Consider the following 21,725-nt stretch of genomic DNA (forward strand, 5'->3'; position numbering starts at 1 on the left):
GCCACCCGGGAGGCCAGTGTCATACATAACCAGCCACCTGAGCCACGGCCTGTTCACCCCGCTACCATCCAGAAGGCGAGGTCAGTACAGGTGCATCAAAGTTGGGACCAAGAGACTGAAAAATAGCTTCTATCTCAAGGCCATCAGACTGTTAAATAGTCACCATTAGCCGGCCTCTGCCCAGTACACTGCCCTGAACTTTAGTCACGGTCACTAGACGGTACACTGCCCTGAACTTTAGTCACGGTCACTAGACGGCAACTACCAGGTTACTCTACCTTGCACCTTAGAGCCTGCTGCCCTATGTACTGTACATAGTCATGGAACACTGGCCCCTTTAATAATGGATCACTGGCCCCTTTAATAATGTTTACATACTGTTTTACCCACTTCATATGTATATTCCTGTCAAGACCTATCCTATTTTACAATGTGTACTTTAACAACTCACCTGAAGACCTCTTTAAGTTGTTTGACCTTGTTGTCAGGGTACTTCTTGGTGCTGGCATCATCCAGGAAAGCTCGGGCATATGCGAGGGGACCAGCATTTACCTATAGATTAAAGGAAAATGTATTTTAGATTCACAAGTTGAGGGATATCTTTACCATGTTGTCACGCCCTGGCCTTAGTATTCTTTGTTTTCTTTATTATTTTAGTTAGGTCAGGGTGTGACATGGGGTATGTTTGTGTTTTTGTCTTGTCTTGGGTGGTTGTAGTGTCTAGGGGGATTTGTTAGAGTGTATGGGTTTGTGTTGAGTGAATGTTTCTAGGGAAGTCTATGGTTGAGTGAATGTGTCTAGGTATGTCTATGGTTGCCTGAGTGGTTCTCAGAGACAGATGTTTTTCATTTGTCTCTGATTGGGAGCCATATTTAAGGCGGCCATAGGCATCATGTATTTGTGGGTAATTGTCTATGTGTAGTGTTTGTGTCAGCACTTTCGTTCATAGCTTCACGGTCGTTAGTTGTTTTGTAAAAGTGTTTGTTTTCATGTTTCGTCTTCTCTATTAAAAAGAAGATGTACTCATATCCCGCTGCGCCTTGGTCATCTCTCTCTTATCAAGACGATCGTGACACATGTAGAACAAGTTGAGGGATATCTTTACCATATAGAACAAGTTGAGGGATATCTTTACCATATAGAACAAGTTGAGGTGTATCTTTACCATATAGAACAAGTTGAGGTGTATCTTTACCATATAGAACAAGTTGAGGTGTATCTTTACCATATAGAACAAGTTGAGGGATATATTTACCATATAGAACAAGTTGAGGGATATCTTTACCATATAGAACAAGTTGAGGGATATATTTACCATATAGAACAAGTTGAGGGATATCTTTACCATATAGAACAAGTTGAGGTGTATCTTTACCATATAGAACAAGTTGAGGTGTATCTTTACCATATAGAACAAGTTGAGGGATATATTTACCATATAGAACAAGTTGAGGGATATCTTTACCATATAGAACAAGTTGAGGTGTATCTTTACCATATAGAACAAGTTGAGGGATATCTTTACCATATAGAACAAGTTGAGGTGTATCTTTACCATATAGAACAAGTTGAGGGATATCTTTACCATATAGAACAAGTTGAGGGATATATTTACCATATAGAACAAGTTGAGGGATATATTTACCATATAGAACAAGTTGAGGTGTATCTTTACCATATAGAACAAGTTGAGGTGTATCTTTACCATATAGAACAAGTTGAGGTGTATCTTTACCATATAGAACAAGTTGAGGGATATATTTACCATATAGAACAAGTTGAGGTGTATCTTTACCATATAGAACAAGTTGAGGTGTATCTTTACCATATAGAACAAGTTGAGGTGTATCTTTACCATATAGAACAAGTTGAGGTGTATCTTTACCATATAGAACAAGTTGAGGTGTATCTTTACCATATAGAACAAGTTGAGGTGTATCTTTACCATATAGAACAAGTTGAGGGATATATTTACCATATAGAACAAGTTGAGGTGTATCTTTACCATATAGAACAAGTTGAGGTGTATCTTTACCACATAGAACAAGTTGAGGTGTATCTTTACCATATAGAACAAGTTGAGGGATATATTTACCATATAGAACAAGTTGAGGTGTATCTTTACCATATAGAACAAGTTGAGGTGTATCTTTACCATATAGAACAAGTTGAGGTGTATCTTTACCACATAGAACAAGTTGAGGTGTATCTTTACCATATAGAACAAGTTGAGGGATATATTTACCATATAGAACAAGTTGAGGGATATATTTACCATATAGAACAAGTTGAGGGATATATTTACCATATAGAACAAGTTGAGGGATATATTTACCATATAGAACAAGTTGAGGGATATATTTACCATATAGAACAAGTTGAGGGATGTCTTTACCATATAGAACAAGTTGAGGGATATATTTACCATATAGAACAAGTTGAGGGATATATTTACCATATAGAACAAGTTGAGGGATGTCTTTACCATATAAAACATATATTGAATAAAATAGTTGAATGGGTAAAATGAGAAAGTGTGTGTGTCTGTGGTTTGTGAGGACGGAGGATGTGGTTTGTGAGGACGGAGGACGGAGGATGTGGTTTTTGAGGACGGAGGATGTGGTTTGTGAGGACGGAGGATGTGGTTTGTGAGGACGGAGGATGTGGTTTGTGAGGACGGAGGATGTGGTTTGTGAGGACGGAGGATGTGGTTTGTGAGGACGGAGGTCTGCACCTGGACACTAATGCTGCCTTGTAGTTTGAGCTGCAGGCGGATCATGTCCACCTCGCTGGTGGCAACTAGCTGTCTTAGCTCGGTCAACCTCTTGCTCATCTCATCTATAGCCACCTCTATGGGGTTCAGGTCTGTGTGGTGCTGGTACATCACCGCAATACGCTTCTTCACATAGGGGAAACAGTGGGTTGCTATATGAGAGAGAGAGAGAGAGAGAGAGAGAGAGAGAGAGAGAGACAGAGAGACAGAGAGACAGAGAGAGAGAGAGAGAGAGAGAGAGAGAGAGAGAGAGAGAGACAGAGAGAGGGAGAGAGCGCGAGAGAGAGAGAGAGAGAGAGAGACAGAGACAGAGACAGAGACAGAGAGAGAGAGACAGAGAGAGAGAGAGAGAGAGAGAATGGATACATTAACGTGGTTTCTTACGTCACCCTATTTGGCCCACAACAACTCCTTACCCACACGGGCATTTCTTAGGTGTTCAGACAGATGTGTGTTCCCAAGCAGCTTTATAGCGTGAGACTCATTCATTCACTAAAGACCTTTGAGGTAAGGCAGCCCTATCATTTAATGAAGATAAAGGTTGCACTATGGGATCTTTCACACTGTAAAACAAAATAAAACACAACCAATTAGGATGAAGAAGGATTCTAAACAAAGAGCTGACATCCTCAGAACCTAATCCAATATTTCCATAATTACACAGGACCCTTCCTAATATGACAGCGAGAAAGATACAGGTATGCCTGCACTAGCAAAGGTATTCTATGGGAATGAGGTGCTTGTCTGAGTAAATACTGTAGATACTATGACATGTTTAACATCAGTATTGCCATGTGAGTGGATCTGTGTGGACTGATGGGTTTGTCGGTTGTCTGCTCTGCGGCTGGGTCCCATGGACTACACATATCTGTAGATTGTCTGGAGTCCCTCCCCCTTTTTCCAGCGACTCGTAGGGAATGTTCTAAGCAGTATGCGCGGATCATGCTAGTTTGGAGTGATAAGGAACCTGTCTGATATTTGTGTCTCGTTGTTTTCAGTGAGATGAGTCATCTAGAGGTGTGTCCCAATCTGTGTCTCTAAAGGGAAACCATATCTTAAATTCACAGATTTTGTCAGAACTTCTCTACATCCATGAACAGCACATCAGAAGGAGAGGTCTAGCTATGGGTCTCTACTGTGAACACATCGACCCTATGATTCACATGAAGTACTGTAGAACCTACTGGTCAGGATGGTCCTGCGTTTGTACTGCTCCTCCACCCCTCCCTGCTTCTTCCCCGACACGGTGAAGGGCATCTCGAAGTCAAAGCGCCGGATGTTGTGGCTCTTCTCAAAGTCTGTCTTCCTGTCCATCAGCTCCTTCTCTTCCAGGAACGGGGTAACGTGGGTCACCTGGATGTAGGCGTACTTAGAGTCCAGATCTTTAGGGTTGATCTGGATGGAACGCATAACATGAAGGACCAATCAGAACCATGGAAACCCCAAAATAAATGGTAAAATACTAAGAGTAAAGTTTGACTCTTACCCTCCCAGAGTCCTGAATCATCTTGACATTCTCCGGGCCGAACTTGTCAGAGTAGAGCTTGAGTAGCCTCTGAGATATCTCTGACAGTGGGGTGAATTTGGGTTCTTTGTAGATGTACTCCTTACCATCTTCATCCTCAAAGAATCCCTAGGAGGAAGCCAGCATGACACACTATGGTTATAGTACATACAGTACTAGAGAATAGGAAAACAACATGAAAACACAAATGTGAAGGTATTCAGGTAACAAAGACATCAAAAGTAGTATGAACATCTAAAACAATGAGCACAACAACACAAGTGAGGAGCTAAGGTACTATAATCCTGAACCTAAGAGCAAGAAATATTCCCAAAAATACTTATTCCCAAAAGCACAGAAACAAACAACAAAACTGGTCTAGGAACAGTGCTATGGGACCAATAAAAAGGTTGAATGCAGAGGATTGAATTTCACTCTATCAAAGCGTCTACAGTATTTACAGCCCCCAAAAAACGACAATAAAAAGTACCTTAACACTGTAGATGAATGGGGTAGTAGCCCCCAGCTAGGTGACTGGATACATTTACTCAGTAAGACATGACATCCTACCATTAAACCTGGACTAATATAGCCTATTGTTGTCAGGGCAACACTGAGCCAGGAAGTAGTAGAGAGTGCTGAGATGGATAAGATAAGCTAGGAGGAGGTAATGAAGCGGTGATGGACACATACCAGTAATACCACTGACTGTACTAACCCGGACCACAATCATAAGCTTCAATGCAGTGCATTCACCAGATTCATCACTTTCTCATTCATTTACCTCAGTCTCAGAGTCAGTAAACTGGTACTGCTACGGAGTTGTAAGGTAGAGCAACAGAAAACAAAATCATAGTTATTCCAACACTACCCAGACTACAACTATAGCAGATAAACGGCGTTCACACCATAACACCACATACAGAAATAACACTGAGTCAGAAGCAACATGGTTCTGGGAAGGTTATCCACTCCAACAAAGCACACTGTCAAAAGCAACTAGTTAACACACTGAAAGACGAGGAAGAACCAGGTGTGAGAAGACTTAGGTGAAAATTACATCTAAAAATGGAAGCAAAAAAAGCCAAATTCAGTGGATTACTCCATTGAATCAGCAACATGCATTACTGTTGTAAAAAAAAAAGTAAAACAAGTAGGTGGAAGGTAGTGGTGAGTTAATGTAACTGCTAAGAGCTTTAAGAAGCACATAAGTGGCTGAAACATGTCATGGATTACAGCAACAGCAGCACACTAGTGGCTGAAACATGTCATGGATTACAGTAGCAGCAGCACAATAGTGGCTGAAACATGTCATGGATTACAGTAGCAGCAGCACACTAGTGGCTGAAACATGTCATGGATTACAGCAGCAGCAGCACACTAGTGGCTGAAACATGTCATGGATTACAGCAGCAGCACACTAGTGGCTGAAACATGTCATGGATTACAGCAGCAGCACACCACACAGATTTAGGCTGCTCAGGAAAATGAGCAGAGCCTACTGCAGAACTTACCGCTGCCTTTAAAGAGGATGAAATGCAGAAAAAAAGCATTAGAATGAGTAACAAAAGACCACGTGATGTGGTCATTCTTTTATCAATCAAAAACGCTTCCGGCAGCTCCCATGCTCAAATCAAGATGTTCACCATTTTGATATAGGGCACTTGGAGACGTGTTCTAAATGTCTGAATTAATCTTTAAAAAAGACAAAAAATATAATACCTACAATATCTAATACCTGTATAACGTACTGGAAAGAGCAAAGCAATAGTATAATGGGAAAGGGAAACAACTTGTTTGAACTCCATTGCATTGTTTTTCTGTTGTACAACAGTTTACCATCAGATTTCAATCATTATCTTACCTGGCCAAAGAAAGCCACTCTGAAGTAGGTTCCCAGCAGCCTCTTGCCCGTGTGCATGACCTCTGTCACTTTGATGTAGGCACGATGGAGTGTGTCATACAGGTGAGACAGTTTCTATGGAATTGAGAAACACACAAACACATTGATAAGAATCTGTGTCTTTATCCATGTTTGGGGGCCTTGAGACATTATTGTTGGGCACCATGACATAGACAGTGACATCAGAGGGAGTTGAGCCCGATGATATAGACAGTGATATCAGCTAGAGTTAAGCCCCATGACATAGACAGTGACATCTGTGGGAGTTGAGTCCCCTTTCAAAAAATGTAGAACTAAGAACAGATATAGCTCTTGGATCACTCCAGACCTGACTGCACTTGACTAGCACAAAAACATCCTGTGGCGGACTGCACTAGCATCGAGTAGTCCCCGCAATATGCAACTTTTCAGGGAAGTCAGGAACCAATACACGGAGTCAGTCAGGAAAGCTAAGGCTAGCTTTTTCAAACAGAAATTTGCATCCTGTAACTCCAAAAAGTTTTGGGACACTGTAAAGTCCATGGAGAATTGGAGCACCTCCTCCCAGCTGCCCACTGCACTGACACTAGGAAACACTATCACCACCGAAAAATCCACGATAATTGAGAATTTCAATAAGCATTTCTCTACGGCTGGCCATGCTTTCCTCCTGGCTACCCCAACCCCGGTCAACAGCCCCGCATCTACTTGCCCAAGCCTCCCCAGCTTCTCCTTCACCCAAATCCAGATAGCTTATGTTCTGAAAGAGCTGCAAAACCTGGACCCGCACAAATCAGCTGGGCTAGACAATCCACCCTCTCTTACTAAAATGATCCGCTGCCATTGTTGCAACCCCTATTACCAGTCTGTTCAACCTCTCTTTCGTATCGTCCGAGATCCTTAAAGTTTGGAAAGCTGCCGCAGTCAACCCCTCTTCAAAGGGGGTGACACTCTAGACCCAAACTGTTATAGACCTATATCTATCCTACCCTGTCTTTCTAAGGTCTTCGAAAGTCAAGTCAATAAACAGATCACTGACCATTTCGAATCCCACCGTACCTTCTCCGCTGTGCAATCCGGTTTCCGAGCTGGTCACGGGTGCACCTCAGCCACGCTCAAGGTACTAAATGATATCATAACAGCCATCAATAAAAGACAGTACTGTGCAGCCGTCTTCATCGACCTGGCCAAGGCTTTCGACTCTGTCAATAACCGTATTCTTATCGGCAGACTCAATAGCCTTGGTTTCTCAAATGACTGCTTCGCCTGGTTCACCAACTACTTCTCAGACAGAGTTCAGTGTGTCAAATCGGAGGGCCTGCTGTACGGACCTCTGGCAGTCTCTATGGGGGTGCCACAGGGTTCAATTCTCGGGACGACTCTTTTCTCTGTATATATCAACAATGTCGCTCTTGCTGCGGGTGATTCCCTGATCCACCTCTACATAGACGACACCATTCTGTATACATCTGTCCCTTCTTTGGACACTGTTTAACAAACCTCCAAACGAGTTTCAATGCCATACAACACTCCTTCCGTGGCCTCCAACTGCTCTTAAAAGCTAGTAAAACCAAATTCATGCTTTTCAACCGTTCGCTGCCCGCACCTGCCCACCCGACTAGCATCACTACTCTGGACGGTTCTGACTTAGAATATGTGGACAACTACAAATACCTTGGTGTCTGGCTAGACTGTAAACTCTCCTTCCAGACTCACATTAACCATCTCCAATCCACAATTAAATCTAGAATCGGCTTCCTATTTCGCAACAAAGCCTCCTTCACTCACGCCGCAAAACATACCCTCGTAAAACTGACTATCCTACCGTTCCTCGACTTTGGCGATGTCATTTACAAAATCGCCCCCAACACTCTACTCAGCAAACTGGATGCAGTCTATCACAGTGCCATCCATTTTGTTACCAAAGCCCCATATACCACCCACCACTGCGACCTGTATGCTCTAGTCGGCTGGCCCTCGCTACATATTCGTAGCGAGGGCCCGCCTCTATACACCTCTTTTGGCTGCCTTTCCTTCCAGTTCTCTGCTGCCAATGACTGGAACGAACTGCAAAAATCGCTGAAGATGGAGACTTATATTTCCCTCACTAACTTTAAACATCAGCTATCTGAGCAGCTAACCGATCGCTGCAGCTGTACATAGCCCATCTGTAAATAGCCCACCCAACTACCTACCTCATCCCCATATTGTTTTTATTTACTTTTCTGCTCTTTTGCACACCAGTATTTCTACTTGCACATCATCATCTGCTCATCTATCACTTCAGTGTTAATCTGCTAATTTGTAATTACTTCGCTACTATGGCCTATTTATTGCCTTACCTCCTCACGCCATTTGCACACACTGTATATAGACTTTCTTTTTTTTCTATTGTGTTAATGACTGTATTCTATGTGTAACTCTGTGTTGTTGTTTGTGTCGCACTGCTTTGCTTTATCTTGGCCAGGTCGCAGTTGTAAAAGAGAACTTGTTCTCAACTAGCCTACCTGGTTAAATAAAGGTGAAATTAAAAAATAAAAAAAATAAAAAAATGACATAGAGTGACATCAGATAGAGTTGAGCCCCGTGACATAGAGAGTGACATCAGAGTCTGCAGGTCTGCTGCTGTACCTCAAAATCCCTCCCCTGTTCATAGATGGGGATGATGAGCTTGTAGACGTCTGAGATGAGCTCATAGCGCTCAGCCTTCCACAGGCCGTCAGCACACTCCTCCAACAGCTCCATCAGGACATCCTGTATGGGAGAGAGGGACAGATAAAACACTGCTGTCATACCGTGTCCACACGAAGACGATCTGGATATGGGTGACACACACACCAGGGCTTCATTTCAAAGCTTTTATGAAGGTTAGTGCAAAAGTACTGGAAGAGTTATGAATACTAGAGACCTAATTGTCCTTGATGCAACACAAGCTAGTGTCCTTGATGCAACACAAGCTAGTGTCCTTGATGCAACACAAGCTAGTGTCCTTGATGCAACACAAGCTAGTGTCCTTGATGCAACACAAGCTAGTGTCCTTGATCCAACACAAGCTAGTGTTCTTGATGCAACACAAGCTAGTGTTCTTGATGCAACACAAGCTAGTGTCCTTGATGCAACACAAGCTAGTGTCCTTGATGCAACACAAGCTAGTGTCCTTGATGCAACACAACACGAAGAGTTGTTTAACTCCACTGACATTGTGTATAATGAGGATATGGCTGAACGAGAGATGAAAATGGGATTTAAAAGCAAATTTGTTTCACATGGCCTCTTAAAAGCTATTGAGCTGATAAGCTATGCTGTGTCATTTCTTTGTACTAAATTCAAGCATATAATTAGATGTGGAATTGGTTGCATGTTGTCTGTGAGCGTTGTTTTTGCTTTACACGTTGTTGGATAGTGTGGAGCAGAGCTGATTCACTGATAACATCTCTACAAGGTAGATGCCTGGTTATCTCCAGGAGACTGAAAACTCCACCATTTCAAATCTAATTCTATTTGTCACATGCGTCGAATACAACAGGTGTAGACTCTACTTACAAGACCTGAAATTCTTACTTACAAGCCCTTAACCAACGATGCAGTTTAAAGAAAAATACCCCTCAAAAAAGAAATAAAAGTACCAAATAATTAATCATTAATAAATAATTAAAGAGCAGCATTAAAATAACAATAGCGAGGCTATATACAGGAGGTACCGGTACAGAGTCAATGTGCGGGGGCACCAGCCAGTCGAGGCAATTGAGGCAATATGTACATGCAGGTAGAGTTATTATAGTGACTATGCGTAGATAATAAACAGAGAGTAGCGGCAGCGCTAAAGAGGGGGAGAGGCAATGTAAATAGTCTGGGTAGCCCTTTGATTAGCGGTTCAGGAGTGCTGGAGAGAAGCCAAGGTGATAAACGGAGCATAAAAGAAGCTAATCCTGCTAAGGATTTACAGTATTTTGCCTGTAAAAAAATTATAATTGGGCAATGTTTAGATGACCCCTTTACAAACGGGACCATTTTTACCACATTCTTGCCTGCATACACCTTTTATACCTTCCATGCCGAGGACGAGCGGTAGTAGTGGTGTGCAGATATGGGTGGGCGTCTATTTTAATAAATCCATTGGGAATATACGCCATCAAAAATAAATCTATTTTTTTATTTGTTTAGGCAGGTCCTAAGAAGCATTATAAGACAAATACAATTCATTTTCAAAAGAATGGATAGCATATTTTGAGTTTAATTAGGCCTATGTTACCGGTCTGCGTAGCCATGGTTCCGCCATCCAAATGAAATCAATAGTTAGATGTTTTGTTCATTAAAACAGATAAGACACATCTACCCGATCACAGTCAACACATATATTTTATAGTAAGAATATAATGAAAAATAACAGTAAAATACAAAATAATATTTTTCTCACACAATTTGTTTCAAGGCAACGTGTGGAACCGCTGTCATATAATCTATATAAAAAAGTGATATTTTGAAACCAAGGCAAGCCACCTTTCATCTCTGTCCTACCCTTACTGCGCTTCGTTAGGGAGCAGGTGTTGGGTCTTACATTCATCATGATACTGATAGAAAATAGTCATCCTACTTTCAGAAGCATGTGAGTCTCCTGTTCATATTTCACAACCTCCGCGGGCTTTTGGAGTTGTCTATATACGATCGAGCAAAATAATAGGCCTGCACTTGATTTAGACTACATTATAGCATGCTAAATGTTTACGATCAGTGATAGATGAACACTTGATTTAGACTACATTATAGCATGCTAAATGTTTACGATCAGTGATAGATGAACACTTGATTTAGACTACATTATAGCATGCTAAATGTTTATGTTCAGTGATAGATGAACACTTGATATAGACTACATTATAGCATGCTAAATGTTTATGTTCAGTGATAGATGAGCAAACGAATAGATGAGATACCATCTCCACTTATTTGCCCAGACAGAAACCAATTAAACCAAATAGCCTATAAAGACGGATATTCAGTGAAATAAAACCACATTGATTGGTTATTAAACAAGCCAGTGAAGTCACAGGCTTTTGGTAGGGAGTAGGCCTATTGGCTACTCAGCGACTGCGAGTGAAAAGCGAAATAATCCACTTGTTAAAATACATAACATGGCTAAATGTTTTAATAAATCAGTCAACTAGACACAGTGGCGACCTGTCATTCAAGGCAGGTGGGGCAGAGCGCCACCTGTTTCGAGCCCCACCTGTTTAGGGTTTGCTGCCTGTTTTGAATGTTATTTTAGCATTCATTTGTGTTACATATCAGTTTGCAAACAATGTAAAAACTAATTATTTGAGTGAATAAAGCTGCATACAAGCATTATCTCTTTCTTGCTTTCTTGAGTATTGCAGCTTCAAAATGCAGGTGTTTCAGCCTAGCTCAGTGCTTTCTGTGGTGGAGGGGCAGCCAGCGGAAAATACTCTTTAGTTGCGCCGTGATTGGCTCAGTGTTCTGTCACTCATGGGGACACTGTCACTGCAGAATCTACAGGGAAAGTTAGGCAGTTCAAGCCCCCTGGGGGCTGCCATACATTTACATTAGAAGTGCCCATCCAAGAAAGCTCAAGGTCATTGGCCACAGACAAAATGATGTCAAATCACGTTATATCTACTGTAGCTTTGATTGGACTGATCATGTCAACATTTTAGCTAGCAAGCTAGACGAGCAGTAATCATGAATCAAGTCGATAATCTACTGGAAAATCCTTTTCAATCCTTGTCATATGAAGAGAAATTATAGATCAAACGTATCGGTGCTCATCAGCCATTGGACATAAATATTACACAACAAGTCGGAAATCGCAAATTCAACAATGAGTGGTTTGGAAGGAATCAGTGGCTAACTGCAAGCGTTGCGAAGCAATCACTAGCCTGCTATTCAGTGGAGTGGGTGTGTGGTCCAAGTCTGGGTTTAAGGGTCTCTTTTCCAAGCTTAAAAGGATAAACATTCAACACCATGGGCCAGAAAAGGTTGAATACATTGGCCATGCTGTCAAACCAGCATGACATCTGCTGCGTTCAAAACAACTGGAAACTCAGACCTGGGAAATCTCAGACTTCAGTGAGTTCAAGACAACTGTGTAATCTGAAAAAACGAGCTCCGACTGGGAAAATATGTTTTGAACGGTCATCCAACTCGGAATTCCAAGTCGGGAACTCAGGCCTCTTTCTAGTGCTCCGACTTGAAGATGACTGACGTCATGATTCATTTTTTCTGAGTTCCCAGTTGTCTTGAAAGCACCATAAATCCAGAGAATGCCAGACATTGATGACAAAGTCTGATGACAAAATTTGCCCACAAGAAGGACCGCTGCACCACCTTCCTGTTTCGAGTGAGCACAGTCCAAAAACATATTGTATGTTGCTGCATAAATTATGTAATGTGGCAGGGAGATATGTATACTGTAGCTAAGAAAGTAATACTAAGTGTATGTTGTATAGTAAGCTGTTAGTAGCCCATGTGCCTCACCCTAATAATTTGGTCCCTTTCCCCCTCATAACTTAGCCTACTGTTCTGATTTGGTGGTGCACATGTAGCCTATAACCTGTTTTAGAGAAATGTCATCATCGAATATTGTAAGAGCTTCATTGTGTCACGTTCCTGACCTGTTTTCTCTTGTTTTGTATGTGTTTATTGGTCAGGGCGTGAGCGGGGTGGGCATTTCTATGTGTTGTGTTTCTATGTTGGGTTAAAGGGTTGCCTGGTATGGCTCTCAATTAGAGGCAGGTGTTTGGCATTTCCTCTGATTGAGAGTCATATTAAGGTAGGTTGTTCTCAATGTTTGTTTGGGGGTGATTGTCTCCTGTGTCGCTGTGTCTGTTGCACCACACGGTACTGTCTCGTCTCGGTCGTTCCTGTTCATGTGTTCTTCGTTTCATGTAAGTTCCATGTTCAGGTCTGTCTACGTCGTGTTTGTTATTTTGTAATTTCCAAGTGTTTTCGTATTTTGTCTTCCGTGTCTGTATGTTATTTCGTACCACACGGGACTGTTTCGGTGTGTATGTAGTCTGTTCCTGTTCGTGCGTTCTTCGTGTCTATGTAAGTTCTCATGTTTAGGTCAGTCTACGTCGTTTGTTATTTTGTATCATTTCAAGTGTAGTTCGTGTTCGTTTTTCGTCTTGTCAATAAATTCATTATGTATTCACAACCCGCTGCACCTTGGTTCAATCCCTGCTCCTCCTCTTCGGATGAAGAGGAGGAGGACAGCCGTTACAGAACCACCCAACCTAACTAGGACCAAGCGGCGGGGGAGAGCTCAACAGAGCAACCAGGACTCATGGACATGGGAGGAGATCCTGGACGGCAAAGGACCCTGGGCTCAGCCAGGGGAATATCGCCGTCCCAAGGCGGAGCTGGAGGCAGCGAAGGCAGAGAGGCGCTGGTATGAGGAGGCAGCGCGGCGATGCGGTTGGGAGCCCGAGAGTCAGACCCAAAAATTTCTTGGGAGGGGGCACACGAGGAGTGTGGCAAAGCCGGGTAGGATACCTGAGCCAACTCCCCGTGCTTACCGTGGAGTGAGAGGGCGTCGTACTGGTCAGACACCGTGTTATGCGGTAAAGCGCACGGTGTCCCCAGTACGCGTGCTTAGCCCAGTGCGGGCTATTCCACCTTGCCGCACTGGGAGGGCTAGGTTGGGCATCGAGCCGGATGTCATGAAGCCGGCCCAACGTATCTGGCCTCCAGTACGTCTCCTCGGGCCGGCGTACATGGCACCAGCCTTACAGGTGGTGTCCCCGGTTCGCCTGCATAGCCCAGTGCGGGTTATTCCACCTCGCCGCACTGGCAGGGCTACGGGGACCATTCAACCTGGTAAGGTTGGGGAGGCTTGGTGCTCAAGAGCACATGTCCTCCTTCACGGTCCGGTATACCCGGTGCCACCTCCAAGTACCAGTCCACCGGTGGCAGCCCCCCGCACCAGGCTGTCTCTCCGGGTTCTCTCTCCAGCTGCTCCCACCTGTCCAGCGCTGTCAGAGCTTTCCTCCTCTCCAGCGCAGCCAGTGCCTATACCACGCACCAGGCTGTCTCTCCGTCTCCTCCCTACAGGTGTGCCCGTCTGCCCAGCGGCGCCTGAACTGCCCGTCTGCCCAGCAGCGCCTGAACTGCCCGTCTGCCCAGCGGCGCCTGAACTGCCAGTCTGCCCAACGCCGCATGAACTGCTCGTCTGGACTGAGCCGTCGTCCAGCCAGGACCAGCCAGAGCCGTCCAGCCAGGACCAGCCAGAGCCGTCCAGCCAGGACCAGCCAGAGCCGTCCAGCCAGGACCTGCCAGAGTCCGTCCAGCCAGGACCTGCCAGAGTCCGTCCAGCCAGGACCTGCCAGAGTCCGTCCAGCCAGGACCTGCCAGAGTCCCTCAGCCAGGACCTGCCAGAGTCCCTCAGCCAGGACCTGCCAGAGTCCCTCAGCCAGGACCTGCCAGAGTCCCTCAGCCAGGACCTGCCAGAGTCCCTCAGCCAGGACCTGCCAGGCCAGGACCTGCCAGAGTCCCTCAGCCAGGACCTGCCAGAGTCCCTCAGCCAGGACCTGCCAGAGTCCCTCAGCCCGGAGCTGCCGCCCCTTATCCCGGAGCTGCCCCTTATCCCGGTGCTGCCCCTTCATTTAGGTGGGTTTAGTTGGAGGGTGGTCATTGGGAGGGGGATACAGAAGCAGGGAGTGACTATGGTGGTGTGGGGACAGCGTCCGGAGCCTGAGCCACCACCGTGGTCAGATGCCCACCCAGACCCTCCCCTAGACTTTGTGCTGGTGCGCCCGGCGTTCGCACCTTAAGGGGGGGGTTATGTCACGTTCCTGACCTGTTTTCTCTTGTTTTGTATGTGTTTATTGGTCAGGGCGTGAGCGGGGTGGGCATTTCTATGTGTTGTGTTTCTATGTTGGGTTAAAGGGTTGCCTGGTATGGCTCTCAATTAGAGGCAGGTGTTTGGCATTTCCTCTGATTGAGAGTCATATTAAGGTAGGTTGTTCTCAATGTTTGTTTGGGGGTGATTGTCTCCTGTGTCGCTGTGTCTGTGTTTGTTGCACCACACGGTACTGTCTCGTCTCGTTCATTCGGTCGTTCCTGTTCATGTGTTCTTCGTTTCATGTAAGTTCCATGTTCAGGTCTGTCTACGTCGTGTTTGTTATTTTGTAATTTCCAAGTGTTTTCGTATTTTGTCTTCCGTGTCTGTATGTTATTTCGTACCACACGGGACTGTTTCGGTGTGTATGTAGTCTGTTCCTGTTCGTGCGTTCTTCGTGTCTGTAAGTTCTCATGTTTAGGTCAGTCTACGTCGTTTGTTATTTTGTATCATTTCAAGTGTAGTTCGTGTTCGTTTTTCGTCTTGTCAATAAATTCATTATGTATTCACAACCCGCTGCACCTTGGTTCAATCCCTGCTCCTCCTCTTCGGATGAAGAGGAGGAGGACAGCCGTTACACATTGTGTGCTTATATGCCCCATTTATTTATCCTACAGTTCTGACTTGGTGTACAGGGAGATCACTAAGAACGGCCCATGTTCTGAATTCTGTCGCTGTACATTTCAAAAGTGCAAAACAAATAGTTATATTGACTACGTTCTTCCTAGCTCGCTCATTAATATCTTAAGCCTCTTATCCGCTCATTGTCCCCTTATGCCATAGTTTGTACATCTCAATTGTCAGTAGAAACCACATTTGTTTAATTAACTTTTAGGGCTGCAATCCCGTTAACTTCTTATGGCTGCAGGGGCAGTATTGAGTAGCTTGGATGAAAGGTGCACAGAGGTGCCCAGAGTAAACGGCCTGCTCCTCAGTCATAGTTGCTAATATATGCATATTATTATTATTAGTATTGGATAGAAAACACTCTGAAGTTTCTAAAACTGTTTGAATTATGTCTGAGTTTAACAGAACTCATATGGCAGGCAAAAACCTGAGATAAAATCCAAACAGGAAGTTTGTTATTTAGTGGCTTTGCTGGCATGCATCTAAAAACATTTTTTTTGTTTGCTCCACCAAGATTTACATGCTGAAATCACCACTGAACATGGCTAAGAATAGGTTGATCAGCATAGAGTGCGCCACATCATCCCATGGAATCCGTCAAGGCTGCACACAGCAGAAATATTCTAGTACCTACACACCACCTTCTACAGTCAAAGAAAATATACCTTTTATAGGCTAATGGGCAGTATCATGCTCATGAGATGAAATAATGAGATGGGGTGTACTGTATGTGTGGGACTGCAAAAATGAGATGGTGTGTACTGTATGTGTGTGTGTGTGCGTCCGTTTCAGAGTGTTTTGGGAGTCGAGCGAGAGTCGTTCACAGCAGTCGGAGTCGACTCCAAAAGGCCTGGAGTCGTGCACTGCTGAAGAGAAGTGACACGCCCTGCAAAGTTTAGAACCGGCAGGAGGATGGTTAATGGGCGCTGCCTAGCAACCATCAAGAGTTTAAGATCGTAGTGCGTGCCAATGCCGCCTCAGCGTTATGGCTACGTTTCATACTAAGCCGTAGACAGAACTTTGACGAAATGATTACTAGGTCGTTAGGTGGAAATAAAAGTTTTGGCTTTGATACCGGCAATACCTTTCAGATATAAAGAAAAGACAGAATAAAGTTGGTGGTATGATAAAATTAGCGGTATGATGAAGTTGGTGGTATGATAAAATTAGCGGTATGATGAAGTTGGTGGTATGATAAAATTAGCGGTATGATGAAGTTGGTGGTATGATAAAATTAGCGGTATGATGAAGTTGGTGGTATGATACAATTAGCGGTATGATGAAGTTGGCGGTATGATGAAGTTGACGGTATGATGAAGTTGGTGGTATGATACAATTAGCGGTATGATGAAGTTGGCGGTATGATGAAGTTGGCGGTATGATACAATTAGCGGTATGATGTAGTTGGTGGTATGATGAAGTTGGCGGAAAAAACGTCTTAGTGTTAAATGGATATAAGACTTGTGAATGCCCGCCCAAAAAGGAACATGCACCAGAACTCATTAGTTGACCTATCAGCAGAGGGCAGCTGGCTTTTAGTCTCTCACCTCGTTGAAGTGGACATCCTGCATGCCCACATCCTCCATCATGGATACCTCCTCATCAATGTTGGGGGTGACCACTCGGAAGGCTAAGCAGCCCTGCTTGAACATGCCTACGGACCGTTAAGGAGATGGGAACATCATCAATAAACCAAATAGACAGATGTTTTCTTATTTCTGTGGTCTATAAGACAGGTTCTACATTAAGGGGAAAATATGATTTCACTCAGAACATTCTGTCATGTACAAACAGGCAAAAGGTCAACGTTTGAGAATTTCTCTCTCATATAGTGTGCTATGATTGGACCTGCTGAGGTGATTAACCCTCTGGTGTTAAGAAGTAAAGAACACGTGTGAACTAACACTGAAACACAGATTACATAACAAAATCACAAATCTGGGATTGCCTGTATCAAACGTTAGAGTACTGATTTAGGATCAGTTTTGCCTTTTTAGATCACATTGAATAAGATCAAATGGACAGGGAGAACCTGATCCTAGACTAGCACTCCTACTCTGAGACGCAAGAACGACAGAATTACATAGAAATATCTACAATATGCACAGTATAGTATTGGACTACTTATTAATAACTACCAATCATTTCATTAAAATCACATCGCGCTGACCATTTAATTAACCCCTTGTGAAGTCTGTAAAAACAGAAAATGGCATCATCAAGTGGCAATAATGAGCAACATACTGCACCTTTCCTCCGGAGATACTCGGCCACCAGGGCTGCCACGTGCACATAACACATGGCTGCCTGTGAACAACAGAGAACATCACATTTTACTAGCCAGCCACATGACTTGAATTCATCATATTACATAATCATACTCCATATAGAGATTCTACCATAATTCACTCCTTAAATAACTACACCTCAAAATAACACCCATCCCTCTGGCATAGGCCCATCGTCTTATACTTATACACTGTGACCCCTAGCCTGACCCCTAGCCTGGTACCGACCTTGGACAGGTCTCCATTCTTCACACTCTGACCCCTAGCCTGACCCCTAGCCTGGTACCGACCTTGGACAGGTCTCCATTCTTCACACTCTGACCCCTAGCCTGATACCGACCTTGGACAGGTCTCCATTCTTCACACTCTGACCCCTAGCCTGATACCGACCTTGGACAGGTCTCCATTCTTCACACTCTGACCCCTAGCCTGATACCGACCTTGGACAGGTCTCCATTCTTCACACTCTGACCCCTAGCCTGGTACCGACCTTGGACAGGTCTCCATTCTTCACACTCTGACCCCTAGCCTGGTACCGACCTTGGACAGGTCTCCATTCTTCACACTCTGACCCCTAGCCTGGTATCGACCTTGGACAGGTCTCCATTCTTCACACTCTGACCCCTAGCCTGATACCGACCTCGGACTGGTCTCCATTCTTCACACTCTGACCCCTAGCCCGAACCCTAGCCTGGTACCGACCTCGGACAGGTCTCCATTCTTCACACTCTGACCCCTAGCCTGATACCGACCTCGGACAGGTCTCCATTCTTCACACTCTGAACCATAGCCTGGTACCGACCTCGGACAGGTCTCCATTCTTCACACTCTGAACCCTAGCCCGAACCCTAGCCTGGTACCGACCTCGGACAGGTCTCCATTCTTCACACTCTGAACCCTAGCCTGGTACCGACCTCGGACATGTCTCCATTCTTCACATGGATGCGGGCCATGCTGTCCAGCCAGGTCTTGCGGAGCTCGGGCGTGCTGGCGTAGGACTTGGCTAGGCTGTACTGCAGATCCACCAGCATCTCCGGGTCCCTCTCATGCTCCTTCATCTGAGCCGTGGCCATCAGGACCGTCCTGATCCGCTTGGTCAGGTCCTTCACATCTGATGGGAAGGCGGTGTTCTGTACAGGACAATAAACAGGAAGAGTAAAGACCAGATTATTCATGTGGTCCAATGGTAACATGGAGTTTGAATGAGAATAGAGCATCCATCGGTTTCTGACCTTGATTGTCTTGTCACTGTTGGCACAGTTGTTGATGATGGACAGGGACTGCTGGAAGCGGGTTCCTCCGATACCGATGACGTCAGCAATCAGCTGACTGACGGCGATCACCACCTGAGCGAGATGGCAGAAGTGGCACACGTCAATAGCACACTACTCCCATAACCATCACGTCCATAACACACTACTCCCATAACCATCACATCAATAGCACACTACTCCCATTACCATCACGTCGATAACACACTACTCCCATAACCATCACGTCAATAACACACTACTCCCATTACCATCACGTCAATAACACACTACTCCCATTACCATCACGTCAATAACACACTACTCCCATTACCATCACGTCAATAACACACTACTCCCATAACCATCACGTCAATAACACACTACTCCCATAACCATCACGTCAATAACACACTACTCCCATAACCATCACATCAATAACACACTACTCCCATAACCATCACATCAATAACACACTACTCCCATTACCATCACATCAATAACACACTACTCCCATAACCATCACGTCAATAACACACTACTCCCATAACCATCACGACGATAATACACTACTCCCATAACCATCACGTCAATAACACACTACTCCCATAACCATCACATCAATAACACACTACTCCCATAACCATCACGTCGATAACACACTACTCCCATAACCATCACGTCGATAACACACTACTCCCATTACCATCACATCAATAACACACTACTCCCATAACCATCAGACAAACCACTCTTTAGGAGAGTTCCATAGACTGTTCTTCAACATAGAGACGTTCTGAGGAGAGAAGTGGATCAGCATGTAGAGGGTAACCTCTCACCCATCTCTCCCTCTCGCGCTCTCTCTCTCTCTCTTTTCCTCTCTCTCACCTGTAGGTGAGTGCGGACGAAGGACTTGCGTCCGGTGTAGTCAAAGTTACTCTTCATGAGGAAGTAGAGGAGGTGGGCGGCGTCGCTGCGGATGGAGCTCAGCTTGGAGTTGCAGCACTTCAGGATCTCGTAGCAGAACGAAGCACACATGTCCGCTCGGCCCTCGAAGAAGGTGCAGGGGAACTGGAAACAGACACACAGTGATGATTAGATAGTCGGCACGTTTAAGAGAGGGAGAGAAAAACACTCGACTACTGTGAACTGTTAAGAACCAATGGCCTCCTCACCTTGTAGATGAAGGTGCGCAGCGAGGTGAAAACCTGCTTGAGGGCCGTCTCTGATTGGTTGATTTGTAGGAAGCAGAGGTGCACCTCAAACACCTTCTTCATGAGCGGGTTGTGGCCATGGTCCGAACAGAGCTGGGTCTGACAACATACGAGGACAGACAATTAGCAACTTCAAAAGCCAGAGATTGACACTAACAGACAACATCAAGTAAGAAGTAGAAAAAGGGTGAAATATCAAATAAAATCACCAACAACATAGATCAAATGCATGTATGTAGACAAGCAGGAGGGGGTTCTTGTCAGCGATTGATAAGGCAAAGCTAAAGAGGGAGTTTCAAGTTTCTTAGATAACATAATCACATAACAAGCAAGGAAGGTGATGTGTTTCACATGTTGAGGATCACTTATTATAAGCCACAGAACCTGTAGTTAGGAGTGTACCTTGAATCCCACGATGAAGATGCTGAGCGTGTCCAGCACGGTGAGGCAGACCTCCGTGGCGATGTTAGCCTCCAGAACCGATTGGTTCAGCACGTCAGCATCAGATTGGCTATAGGCTGCAGAGGACACACACCACACTGCTGGAGCTCTCTCACATCACCCCTACAATACACTCCTGTACTGCTCTGGGTTTGCATCTCAAATGGTACCCTAATCTCTATTTAGTGCACTACTTTTTTACCAGGGCACATAGGGCTTTGGTCAAAAGTAGTGCACCATAATAGGGAATAGGGTGCCATTTGGGATGACTCTGAGTCAGGGCTGCATAGATGCCCTCTTGTGAGTAATCATTACAATACAGTCTGAAAGAATAGCTATTATTATTAATCAAGGCAAAAAAAAACACACTGCTTAATTAAGAGGGGGGAAATAATATTCAGTTGAGTTGAAAACAAATGCATTCAACTTCAGAGGTTTGAATACAATGAAATGAGTTACGAAGGGAACAGAAATGAACAGGTCAGAGCCAACCGAGGGTTTACAGAGCGCTCGTTCTCAGCTAAAATGGCATGCTCTTAATTCAACCAGATGAACAGAGCTAATAGTCTGTAAGCTGCCTGTCGTTGACCTGACACATTCTTACCATGGTCTACAGATATTCCAAGAACACTTGAAATCTTTCTTACACTGAAAACACAAAGAAATTCACTTCATTAAAGGGAATCAAGTAAGATACTTACTATAGAGCTGAATCTCTTTTGCTTTTGGTGGAGTCAATACAACGGTTACAACAGTGAACTTGGTCCTGATTAAAACCATCCCTTCAACACATATCCAGTGGCGACTGGATATGTGTTGACCCCCAAGGGGTCATATACTTTCTAGGATAAAACCCTTCACTTTTGTTCACTCAAAACCACCACATCCATGG

At 44.4% G+C, this 21,725-nt stretch overlaps 1 protein-coding gene across 7 annotated transcripts in view; it reads right to left on the reverse strand.

Moving 5' to 3' along the window:
- The window catches only part of LOC139538975 (dedicator of cytokinesis protein 9-like), a 198,091-nt gene that overhangs the window by 3,186 nt on the left and 173,180 nt on the right, over positions 1–21,725 (reverse strand). For 3 of the 7 annotated variants that reach the window (XM_071341588.1, XM_071341590.1, XM_071341589.1), the window contains exons 39-51: positions 20,795–20,910; positions 20,354–20,491; positions 20,067–20,249; positions 19,161–19,274; positions 18,843–19,058; positions 17,890–17,947; positions 17,188–17,294; positions 8,791–8,913; positions 6,142–6,255; positions 4,260–4,406; positions 3,958–4,168; positions 2,735–2,925; positions 452–552 (exon numbers count right to left, since the gene is read on the reverse strand). In XM_071341588.1, the coding sequence (XP_071197689.1) occupies positions 452–552; positions 2,735–2,925; positions 3,958–4,168; positions 4,260–4,406; positions 6,142–6,255; positions 8,791–8,913; positions 17,188–17,294; positions 17,890–17,947; positions 18,843–19,058; positions 19,161–19,274; positions 20,067–20,249; positions 20,354–20,491; positions 20,795–20,910 (1,819 nt within the window). Of the gene's footprint in view, positions 1–451; positions 553–2,734; positions 2,926–3,957; positions 4,169–4,259; positions 4,407–5,061; positions 5,092–5,791; positions 5,798–6,141; positions 6,256–8,790; positions 8,914–17,187; positions 17,295–17,889; positions 17,948–18,842; positions 19,059–19,160; positions 19,275–20,066; positions 20,250–20,353; positions 20,492–20,794; positions 20,911–21,437; positions 21,482–21,725 lie in introns of those variants that run through there. The other 4 variants (XM_071341595.1, XM_071341592.1, XM_071341594.1 and 1 more) reach the window with 3 other exon arrangements.

Source organism: Salvelinus alpinus, chromosome 14 (assembly GCF_045679555.1).
Source record: "Salvelinus alpinus chromosome 14, SLU_Salpinus.1, whole genome shotgun sequence".
In the NCBI taxonomy this organism is placed as follows: Eukaryota; Metazoa; Chordata; class Actinopteri; order Salmoniformes; family Salmonidae; genus Salvelinus; species Salvelinus alpinus.